The sequence below is a fragment of the Lithobates pipiens genome, unplaced genomic scaffold, assembly GCF_037356315.1.
Source record: "Lithobates pipiens isolate NorthernLeopardFrog02 unplaced genomic scaffold, aLitPip1_a1.2 Scaffold_3, whole genome shotgun sequence".
In the NCBI taxonomy this organism is placed as follows: Eukaryota; Metazoa; Chordata; class Amphibia; order Anura; family Ranidae; genus Lithobates; species Lithobates pipiens.
In genome coordinates, this window is record NW_027507790.1 from 177,883,982 (window position 1) to 177,896,034 (window position 12,053).

Genomic DNA, 12,053 nt, shown 5'->3' on the forward strand with positions numbered 1-12,053 from the left:
GTGCATACGGTGTTGTAAATGGGCAGAAAGGAAGAGCGGTGACCTGGAAAGTTGAATGGAATATTGCAGTGTAACTTGACTGGCCCTACAGTGTGACAAATGTGTATGCCCGAATCACACAACTAGCTGAACCAAATCAAACATTCTCTGGAAGGAAACTATGTTGACATTGTCAACTATATATTTAGCAAGTTACCTGGAGTTTTTTTTTTTTTTTTAACCATAGTGGAAGGCGGTTCAATAACTACAGTCCTCACCTCAAACTTCCAGAGGAAAACTGATGGCTATGTGAAGTCTGAGCTGCTATTTGCATGTCTGATTGCCAAGGAAAGCCCTAGCACTGAACACATATGGAAGAACCCCCCCCCCCCCCCCCCAACAACCAGGACAGCCAATTTCACAGTTCGACTTCACACAACCATTGTCCACCATAGAACTTGCCGGAACAGCATTTGAGTGAAAGAACAATTAACTTTGGAGATAGAAAATAGATAAAGAAGAGGGCAGAACCAAGGAGTAAAACCATGTTCTAGCATCCATTTGCATTCAGCGGCCATGTGATTTCATAACCATCTGCAATGACACTCAGGAGAAAGCTAGTGTTGGGACACATAAGACGAGGAACACTGCAACAGAACAACTTCATCATCCACTTTGCATTACAGCAAGATTGTCATTAAAACAGGATTTCACAATCAAACTCACCTACGAGATGCTTTTTTAGCTCTCCCCTTTAAACAGCCACATCACCCAAAATAGTCATCTCAAATATAGATTTATGCATGTTGGGATTCATATAATATATATTTACATAGACACTTTATATGATAAACATCTTTTTTTGCTAAAAATTTCCAGAAACATTTACATATATGTATTTCCGTTTGATATGAGGAACCTTTTTACTCTAGATCTACTAAATAATAGTTAGACCAGTGATGGCGACCCCTTGGCACCCCAGATGTTTTGGAATTACATTTCCCATGATGCTCATGTACTCTGCAGTGTAGTTGATCATCATGGGAAATGTAGTTCCAAAACATCTGGGGTACCAAGGTTTGCCATCACTGGTGTAGAGGAACACACCAGGGTTTAAAATGGCTGATGAAAATAAATATTGCGATCAACCAGCTAATAAACATAAAATGTCACAATACTAAATGTCAGGTACTTGCATATCAATAGATGTTGGAATGTACTGTTAGGTTCCGTGGCCTTTTCTTACTTTTGATCTATATCTTCATACTAGCAAAGTAACTATACAAAGATTCTGACAACGGATACAATTGCGTTAAAGGAGATATCAAGTAAAATCAGCTTTTTGCAGGGCATGCATTTTAGATCTGCGTACCTCTGATCTCATTCTGGCTTTTGGTTTGTGAGACTCCAGTTCTAGAAAACGCACAAGTTTGTCCATATAGGTGTCAGAAGTGTCATTTTGATGTGGACAAGTATGGTGCATTCTCTGACATACGTCTATAATCAGGAATGTGCTAGCTTTACTGCATTCCGTGTAGCAGACTGGTTTCACTTGAGCTCTCCTTTAACTGTGGACTAAAGTCCATCTTAAAACCCAAATTGAAGTCATACAACTTTTTAGCTCTTTATTCCTGTACCCCTGCTTGTTATATTGTGACCAATTCATACATACCCCAACGTACCCTTTACACTCAGAAAATACAGATTTCTACCTTTCCCTGCAGTGGTTTGTGCTGGCAGAGCAGAGTACCAACCACTCCCCTTCCCTCCACCCCTTTGCAAAAGTGTTCTTATACAGACAGTACTGCAAAGAAGGGGGTCTGTCTAACCAGGTCTGTGTCAATAAATGAGAGCAGTGGGTCACTTCTGGTGCCTATTGGACCACACAATCATGTTTATAATACCCTCTGTAGCTGCTGTAACAAAAGCAAAAAAACAAAAAAAAAAAAAAAAAAAAAAAAAAAGAAGAAGCATGCAAGACTAGAAATTGTCAGTACAATGCCCATCTGTCTGCATATCTATGCCCATGACTTCAATTGGGTTTTAATTCAGTTATTTTTTAGTCACCCTATGCACATTTTAGGTAGCAATACCGACCTTCAGCCAGCCCACTCATTCAGAAAAAGTGCCCGTCCTTTGTGCTATATACCTCAGACAGGGTCACAGGTCCTGAATGAACTGCCTCACATGCACAACATGACCAGCCCCACTGTGTAGAGCAAAAATATACCGTAGAGTCAAACTAAGGGAAGAAAAAAAAATAAAAAAATAAAAAAACAGCTCAAATCACACCACAGCAAAACGCATATCTGATCAACCCATTCACACATTAGAGTGTATGATGTGTGCATACTGAGTGGAAGGAGACATTTTGTTGGACAGGCCAATGTTTTGGACAAAGCAGGAAATCATTTCACCCGCCATCAGTGAATACAGGGAACATTGATGTAATCCACAAAATGGCTTTCTACTCTATTTATGGCTGACAGGTACATTAAGATTGCACATTCTAAAAACTCCACAAGACTGGCATAGCCAGGACGTGGTCCATGTCAAGCAGATTACCATGAGCTCAAGAAATCATCTTGAAATTTCTGGATTAAGTTACAGAACACAATTTTTGCTTTAAAGATATTAACACAACTAAAAATACAAATAGAAATATATAGATTTCTTAGAGAAAAAAAAATAAAGCTTTCTTGGATATTAGAGAACTCCTTCAGACTTTGCAGTCTTCATTGGAGATTCACAAAGAAAGGCAAAGCCATAGATAAGAGCCCTCAGTTATTACAGTGAATTACAGAACCATCACCACAGCTAGCAACAAACTAGCTGAGAGAGAAAAATAAAAATAAAGAAAGCAAAACTCAAAATCCCTCTTCACCTTTCCAAGCACTGTTTTCTAACAACCTTAAAAACGCCCCATGTGTTTAGTTGCACAGCTATTCGCATAAACACAAGACATTATGGCTTTGTTAGGTTTACAGGCCTATGGTATGTAAGCAGTTTCTGGTTGTAGAAATTTAAAGCCTCAGTCCTTAGGAAAATCATTTTCCATGACCCTTCAGAGCAAGCAAGCAAAACAGAAAAGGATAAGAACAGAGGAGACAAACATGTACTTCAGTACGTGGTTATAATTTACATAGAAATTCTGCAAGAAGGCCTAGCAGGAGATGGTTAGTGTTCAGTCTTGTGATACACCCGGCTGTCCTCAGGACAAGGCTTTCATCATGGGGAAAAGGCAAAAGATCCCGGGTTCCATCTTGAGGTCTATTTTACCATCTTGTCCAATGTGGAATGTTCTTACTGCCTCTACTCTTCTCTCTGGAAATAAAAATAAACATGATCGGTGAAAGTTCCAAAAGGATTCTCTCTCCAGTCAACAGAACTTCAAATTAAGGAAGGGGATTGTTATGCTCACAAAACCTAGACAGTGCCTGGTCCTAGTATTTTTCTTCCCTCCCACCAATATGACATCACAAGAGGGGAGTGAAAAGAATGCAAATATGTTCAGCAGAAGAGAAGGAGTCGCTTAAAGTCAAGCTGCACCCAAAAGGTTCCACTTTAAGTCGCCTCCCCCTACCTAATTTGACATGTCTTTTTGGGGGGTGGGTAACCTAGTTTTGACAGGTACCCGCTTCCCACTTCTGTTTAGATCACCTAGGCACCCCAGATGTTTTAGAACTACATTTTGCACTATGCTCATGCACTCTGCAGTGTAGTTGAGCATGAAAATTGTAGTTACAAAACATCTGGGGTGCCAAGGTTCGCCATCACTGGCCAAGCGATCTGAGGGGAAGTTATCTACCCCTCCCTCCTCGAGATCTTCTGGGACACGTCACAGATCCCAGAAGACTGTGGGACCATTCACAAAGCACAGCGTTGCTCGTGCAAGCTGTCACAGCCGGGTGCCTGCATTTAAGCTGCGAGGAAAGTGGCAACATGTGCATTTGTATTAAAAAGGATCCCTCACACGTGGTCAACCACACCAACATACCACTTCACCACTGGGGACAGTCAGGTGGTTTACTTGATATGGTCTGGGAAACCACTCACTGCACAGAGTCATAAGCAGGGGACCACATGCAGTATATTAAAAAAGGTATAGATGTCAAATAAAAAAAAAGATAAGACAAATGAAACAGTGCACTGGAAGTGATGGGGAGACATCAGTGTGTAGCTCCTGACCCACGTTGCTCACGTGTGAAGATTTCCGTTACTTGGTGGAAGACACTTTCTCTGCGCTGATATTCATCACATATTTGGACTTTATTTACATTGATATTTTGGAACATTAGGTTTTAAGCTTGTAATATTCTGTTTTGGAGGCACTGCACTAGTTTTTTAGGCGTCCTGTACATTTACCTACTGCAAGCTGCCTATGCTTTCTGCACTGAAGTCTTATGTTTTCATATACTTACTATTGCTTTGCCCTGCATGGGAAAAAAAAAAAAAAATCACAGGTTTGCTTCCAAGCATTAATCAGTACTGCTCAGTTTCTTTTTGTAATATACACATAAAAGCATTAAGCTTTATGTGAATAAGCCGTTAAGTGTCCATTAACATTTTTAAATCTTAGCTTCTATGTAAAAGGTTGTCATTACACATGTATAGAGGGGGCAGTCATATTAGCTTGTTACACAAAAACATTCCCCACTTCCTGCTTTTCCATGCTATACATTTGTGTTTTTCTTCTCCTTTTCATGTTTCAAGTCCATTAGTATGCCGATTTATTGAAAGCAAAGCATTCCCCTGCATCTGTAATCTCACTTCAACAGCAACGATATTGCAGCATCTAATCCACTTTCCATCTACTGGCCAACCTGCAGTTGTACATTCAACTCCCAAAAATATGAGGTTTTGAGTTTTCTGCCAAACCTTACAGTGCACTCAGTAAGGAAGAAGCACTTTATGCCCCTCTTCCTTCTGGCTGATCAAAATCATCTTTATTAGCTGGATAAAACCAGATTATATTCTCACCTGGCAAATATTAGAAAATAATTGGTTTGCCTGAGGTTTTCTCCTGCACGTACGTTGTAAACCTTTTAAGAAATTTGGGGTATTCGCGCTTGGCCACTGCTCTTAGAACTGATGCAGGGGCCCATCCTCCAGGATTCACTGAAAGAGAAAGGTCAGTAGATTAAACAACCCGGTACTCATATCCTATACAGACATGCCAAGCTTAAGTTTTATTTAGGATCTCAAATATTTACACAATTTATGTGTACTGAGCATTATGCCATTATTCCGCTATTGTTCCTAACAAGGACCTTCATGGCAGGATCACCAGAAAGCTGCAGATTTAGGCATACTGAAAGTGAATTTTGGAAGTACATTGATGGTAAATTCAAGCCGGGCAATTCCGTGTAATGTAAAATCTGAATCTTTATTGGCTACATACAAACACACACTGGTAACAAGTGTACACGTTTCAGCTGTAACAGCCTCCCTCATAGCACATGTTGAAAACATGTTAACTTGCTAAAAATTTAAGGAGATTTAGTTTACATAAATAGCAGGATGGTGATCTTATGAGCAGCTCTAAAGGGAGAATAAGTTCCTTGGGACCAGTTTTATAAATGTGGAAATGCAGCCTTTGGCTCGTGGTTATGCATACCAACCAGTGCCATTGTACTGTGACAGGTTGGCTCTCCTGCACAAAATCGCTGTAGCTGTAAGTCGCAATAGAGGGGGCTTTTGGGACTTTAAATGAGATGCACAGTAATATGCATCTCCATCCCTGTTCAAGTACATAGAAAAAAAGGGGTCGGGATAAAAATCATAATATAGCAATTATAATTCACGGCATTGCCTGAATCCAAACACCATGTACTTACATGGTATTTGGATTCAGGCAATGCCATGGATTATAACTGTTATAATAATGATTTTTATGATTGAGGACAATACTATTGTATATTCTATTCATGTTTTTAACATGTAAATGTTTTTGGATACATGATTGGTTACACTATGTGTCATTATTGCATGTATTGTCTGCCATGTACCTACTCAATCATGGCAAACAAATAAATATTTGTTTATGCTTTACTTTGACTCCTTCGACTAGCTACAATATAGACACCTCATTTAAAGTCCCGACCCCTTTTTTCTATGTACTATAGCTGTAAGTCGGCCCTTTAAACAGCTGTAGCGGGCGCGCTTGAGGCACGATGGTGGACCCGACGCGTGTGGCCGGCGGGCACGAGAGCAAGAATGGGGATGGATGTGTATGCGTGTAAACCTACAAATCCCTATTCGGTCAGGAGAGGTGAGCCAGATCATATGTTCCTACCAGCAGCGATCTGGCTCCTCTAGTCAGTCACATCCCTATACCATTAGAAACACTCATGAGGGAACACATTTAACCCCTTGATTGCACCCTGTTATCCCTTCCCTGTCAGTGACATTTACACAGTAATCAGTGCATTTTTATAGCACTGATCGCTGTATAAAGGTCAAAGGTCTCAAAAGTGTTCAATCTGTCCATCGCAGTCCCGCCGAAAATTGCAGATCGCAGCTATTACTAGTAAAAAAAAAAAAAAAAACGTCAAAATATATTCCCTCTTTTGTAGATGCTATAACTTCTGCGCAAACCAATATACGCTTATTTCAATCTTTTTACGGAAAATATGTAGAATATATTTTGGCCTAAACTGAGGAAGCTTAATTTTTTTATAAATATTTTTGACGGATATTATAGCAAAATGTTAATATTTCTCCCCCCCCCCCCCCCCCCAAAAAAAATTGGCACTCTTTATAGTACAAAAAATAAACCGCAGAGGTGATCAAATACCACCAAAAGAAAGCTCTATTTGCGAGGAAAAAAAAAGACGCAGTGCCGTATCACAAAAAATGGCCTGTCCTTTGAGAAAGTCACGTGACCTGTGACAAAGTGTTGGGAGGAGCCAGTGACATCAGCCTCAGAGTTTCACTACGCCGGGTGTGTAATGAGGAGGAAGCCTGCGAGCATCTCTGATCGCTTTATAAGCGTGCTTTCAGCCCCGCTAAATGTGAGTATCAGTCTATTGCTTTGGGGTATATTGAAATATACAACATTGTGTAATGTGTATTTATGTTTGTGAGCAATTCCCTTAGAAATTACCAGCTGGAACATACCTTTTAAACCAAGGGAGTCTACAATCCCATCGGAGCGGGGATATGTGATTTGGAGATTATCACTGACTGAGTTTTTTTTGATTACTTGAAGGTGGTTTGGGACCATTACTCTTGGGTTGTGAGTGCATATATAATTGGATTTTTTTATTTAATTTTTTTTTTTTTACACGTGTTGTGTAATCAATACACTGTTGGATGAAATTGTTATTTTTAGCTTTTTTTCCCCACATAGTAAGCACAATTGTTGATATACAGTTATATTTCTGGATGCAAAGTATTGGTGTTGTGCGATATTAAGTAGGTTTAAGCGCACCTTCATATAAATTAATCTTTGTACTTTTGTATTACCAGAGCACGCTAAATAGAGGCAGCTGAACTAGATTGTTTCACTACTCATTAGGGTCCATACCAGCGCTTTAGTATCTTTTTCATTAAGGGGGTGTGACGGGAGGGCCCATGGAACGCAGTCTCTCTCTCCATATACACACATACATGCATATACACACATACATATACATGCATATACATATACACACACACACACACACACACATACATACACACACACACATAAACCACTTCCGGTACCCTTTGAAAATATCCCAGTTGAAGTCTTGACGACGTAACGCGTAGGAACCCGGAAGTGACGTTCATATCCGGTCTGCTGCTGTTTGTCAATGTGTATATTCCTACCTCTCTTGTGAGTAGTTTTAAATTTTGTGTTCATCCCTTGCTACCTGGGCGTCCAGAATTATTTTCGCTGTTTTACCTTACAGCGGTGAGGTAATTGCATAGCATTAGCATCATTTGCATGGATCATCACTGAAGGATTGTTGGCCCAGCACGTTGCACTTTTAACCCAGTGTGTTTACCGAATTGCACTATCTGATCTGATTATGTATGGGACACTTTAATGCGATTCACTGCTGTCACTTGGATTGAGATTTTGTTTTATTGTTCACATTATCATCTGTCACTATCTGTTTCATTTTTTACACATTTAATTATTTTTACACTGTTTTGTGTATGAATTCTGGTGTTTGTGGCAAACCTTATGATTTTTTGTGCACATAGTCACCTTGCGATTTATTGCAGCATATCCTATATATATGATGCACATAGTCACCTTCTGATTTATTAATGCATGGTTGCACTTTAAATAATTTTTTTCATTTTTGAATATATTTGCACATTGTTTTTGTCATTATTGTGGCTATTTATTTATTTGGAAATTAGCGCATCACACCCTTATTTTGTTGTTTATATCAGTGAGAGCCAACTCATTTAGTGATTGCTGCTTTCGTCTTCTTCTATTGTCCATAGAGATAGAGATATAGAGATATATAGAGATATATATATATATATATATATATATATATATATATATATATATATATATATATATATATATATACATACATACATATATACACACACACACACACACACACACACACACACACACACATTAAAGAGCTGATCACAGGCCTCCAGAGCTGGGTAGGAGCCGGGCAGTCTACGGTTTGCATTGTTAATTGTAATTAGCTTCTGCTATTGAGAAAGTTTGTGTTTTTATTTATGATAATATTGATTATGTCTCCCGAGCTAAAAGACGGCAAGTCTGCCCTAAGGGGTCATGCCTCTGAGTCACCTAGGTTGTCTAAATGATTGGTAATTGGCTCATGTTAATTAGGTTTCTGGTTACAGTTTGTATTGTCATCCTTGTGTATATATTTGTGTGAGATCTCAAAGAAGGCTATTCCTGATGTACTCCATGACTGGTTTTGTCTGGTTCTTGGGGGTTACTATAGCCAGATCCATTGGACTCGTATTCCAGGACTTAGGAAGCGATAGATTGACAGAAGCACTCAAGTAGAGTGTGGGACATTGTCACAGGGGGCAAAGCCTTCCGGGGCTGAAGTGGTTAAGCATCATATAGTATCCTCAAACTTTAACCACTTACTGACCAGGCCTTTTCTGGAACTTTGCTTACAAGTTTAACCCTTTCATGACTAAAAGTATTTTTGGCATTTGGTGTTTACAAGATAAAATACATATTTTTTGCTAGAAAATTACTTGTAACCCCCAAACATTATATATATTTTTTTTAGCAGAGACTCTAGAGAATAAAACAGCGATTTTTGCAATATTTTATGTCACGCGGTATTTTAAAACGCAATTTTTTGGGAAAAGGGACACTTAAATGAATAAAAAAAAAAAAAAAAAAAAAAAAACGAAACAGTAAATTTAGCCCAATTTTTTTGCATACGGTGAAAGATAATGCTACGCCGAGTAAATAGATACCAAACATGTCACACTTTATAATTGCACGCACTCGTGGATTGACGACAAAGTACGGTACCTAAAAATCTCAATAGGCGACACTTTAAAAAAAATTTTTACGGTTACCAGGTTAGCGTTACAGAGGAGGTCTAGTGCTAGAATTATTGCTCTCGCTCCGACGATCGCAGCGATACCTCACATGTGTGATTTGAACACCGTTTACATATGCGGGCGCGACTTCCGTATGAGTTTTCTTTGCTTCGCGAGCTCGCGGGGACAGCGGGCGCTTTAAAAAAATTTTTTTATTTTATTTTAAAATGACAAAATTGTTTAAAAAAAAAAAATGTATCACTTTTATTGCTGTCACAAGGAATGTAAACATCCCTTGTGACAGTAATAGGTGGTGACAGGTACTCTTTATGGAGGGATCGGGGATCTAAAAAGACCCCCCATCCCTCCTTAACACTTCAATTTATTCAGATTGCCGAAAACTGCGATTCTGAATACCGTATATTTTTTTTAAAACCGACACCATTGGCAGCCGAGTAAACGGGAAGTGACGTCATGACATCGCTTCCGTGTTTACTATTAAGATACTGGAACGAAGCAAATTACGGCTTCATTCCAGTTCCTCCCCAGCAGCTGGAGGCATCGGATGTTGAATCGGTGCGATCGATCGGGAGCACTGGTAACAGCGGCAGGAGGGGGGACGTCCCCTCCCGCTCCTTCGGCATAACAGCCGAGCGGCTTTTAGCCGATTTGGTTGTTATGGCTGGATAGCCAATTGCCCGCTGGAAAAAAACGGTACCAGGATGATGCCTGCAGTTGTGTGGGCATCATCCCGGTATACCCCCCGGAAGCAGAGTACGCAGATCTGCGTACGCTTGGTGGGAAGGGGTTAAAATTAGTATTTTTTGCTAAAGAATTACAACCCCCAAACTTTTTTTTAGCAGAGACCCTAGAGCATAAAATGGCAATATTTTAAGTCACATTGTATTTGCACAGCAGTCTTTCAAACACAATTTTGTTGGAAAAAAATTGAAGTTTTTTTCCAAAAAAGTAAAGTTTGCACAATTGTTTTTTTATAATGTAAAAATAGGATGTTATGTCAAGTAAATAGAAAATCAACATGTAAGGCTTCAAAATTATTCTCACTCCAGCGATACCTCACGTGTGGTTTAAACACCTATTACATATGCAGGCGCGACTAGTGTATGCGTTCGCCTCTGCGCACGAGCACGGAGGGATGAGGCACATTCATGTTTTTTTTTTTTTTTTGATTACTTTTATTCCTATTACAAGGAAAGTAAACATCGCTTGTAATAGAAATAAGCATAAAAAGGTCTTCATTGAGAGATCTGGGGTCAAAAACTCCTGATCTTTTACCTTTAAAAAAACAAACAAAAAAACCCATCATAAAAATCCTGTCGATCTGCCTGAAGATCAGAAGCGTTGTTGGAGGTCACTCTTGTCCTCTAAGGGCATAGAACCAAGTGTCACCTCTCGCCCCCCCCGTAGTGAATCCGCTTGCTAGGATCACTTAGATACCAAATCGCCCACAGAAAAAAAAAAAAAATACCAGGGTTATGACTGCTAGCTGCTGCCATAATCCCAATACTAAAACATCAAAGTAATGACATAGTGAGAGAAAAGTATTTGATCCCCTGCTGATTTTGTACATTTGCCCACTGACAAAAATGATCAGTCTATAATTTTAATGGTAGGTTTATTTTAACAGTGAGAGACAAAATCCAAACAAATGCATTTCAAAAAAGTTAAAATAGATTGGCATTTTAAAATTAAAGTATTTGATCTATCAGCAAGATTTCTGGCACACAGGTGTCTATACAGGCAACTAGCTGAGATTAGGAGCACAGTTAAAAAGGGAGTGCTCCTAATCTCACCTTGTTACCCGTATAAAAGACACCTGTCCACAGGAGCAATCAGATTCCAATCTCTCCACCATGGCTAAGACCAAAGAGCTGTCCTCGGATGTCAGTGACATGATAGTAACTCAGGCCAGCCTTGTGTAGGTCTACAAAGTCCATATCCAAGAAGCTCGTGAGAGGGCGACAAAAGTTGGTATGATTTTTCGCGAATGGAACAAAATAGCTGTCAATCTCCCTCAGTCTGGGGCTCCATGCAAGATCTCGCCTCGCAGAGTTTCAATGATCATGAGACAAGTGAGGAACAAGCCCAGTACTACACAGGAGATGCTGGTCAATGATTCTAAGGCAGCTGGGACCATAGTCACCAAGAAAACAATTGTTAACATACTACGTCATGAAGGACTGAAACCCTGCAGCGCCTGCAAGGTCCTTCTGCTCAAAAAAGTACATGTACGGGACCGTCTGAAGTTTGCTAATGAACACCTGAATGATTCAGAGGAGAACTGAGTGACAGTGTTGTGGTCAGATGAGATCAACATTGAGCTCTTTGGCATCAACTCAACTCGCCATGTTTGGAGGAAAAATGCTGCTTATGACCCCAAGAATACCATCCCCACCGTCAAACATGGAGGTGGAAACATTATGCTTTGGGATGTTTTTCTTCTAATGGGACAGGACAACTTCACTGCAAAGACAATGGACAGGGCCATGGATCATGGACCATAAAATCTTGGTCGAGAACCTCCTTCTCAGCCAGGGTAATGAAAATGGGTGGTGGATAGG

At 39.7% G+C, this 12,053-nt stretch overlaps 1 protein-coding gene across 2 annotated transcripts in view; it reads right to left on the reverse strand.

The window, feature by feature from the left end:
* Positions 1 to 2,578: 2,578 nt before the first annotated feature.
* The window catches only part of CERT1 (ceramide transporter 1), a 164,189-nt gene continuing 154,714 nt past the window's right edge, over positions 2,579 to 12,053 (reverse strand). For both annotated transcript variants that reach the window (XM_077462546.1, XM_077462547.1), the window contains 2 exons: positions 4,960 to 5,097; positions 2,579 to 3,303 (listed from right to left, as the gene is read on the reverse strand). In XM_077462546.1, coding sequence (XP_077318672.1) covers positions 4,970 to 5,097 — 128 coding nt within the window. In that variant the 3' untranslated portion in view covers positions 2,579 to 3,303; positions 4,960 to 4,969. The remainder of the gene's footprint in view (positions 3,304 to 4,959; positions 5,098 to 12,053) is intronic.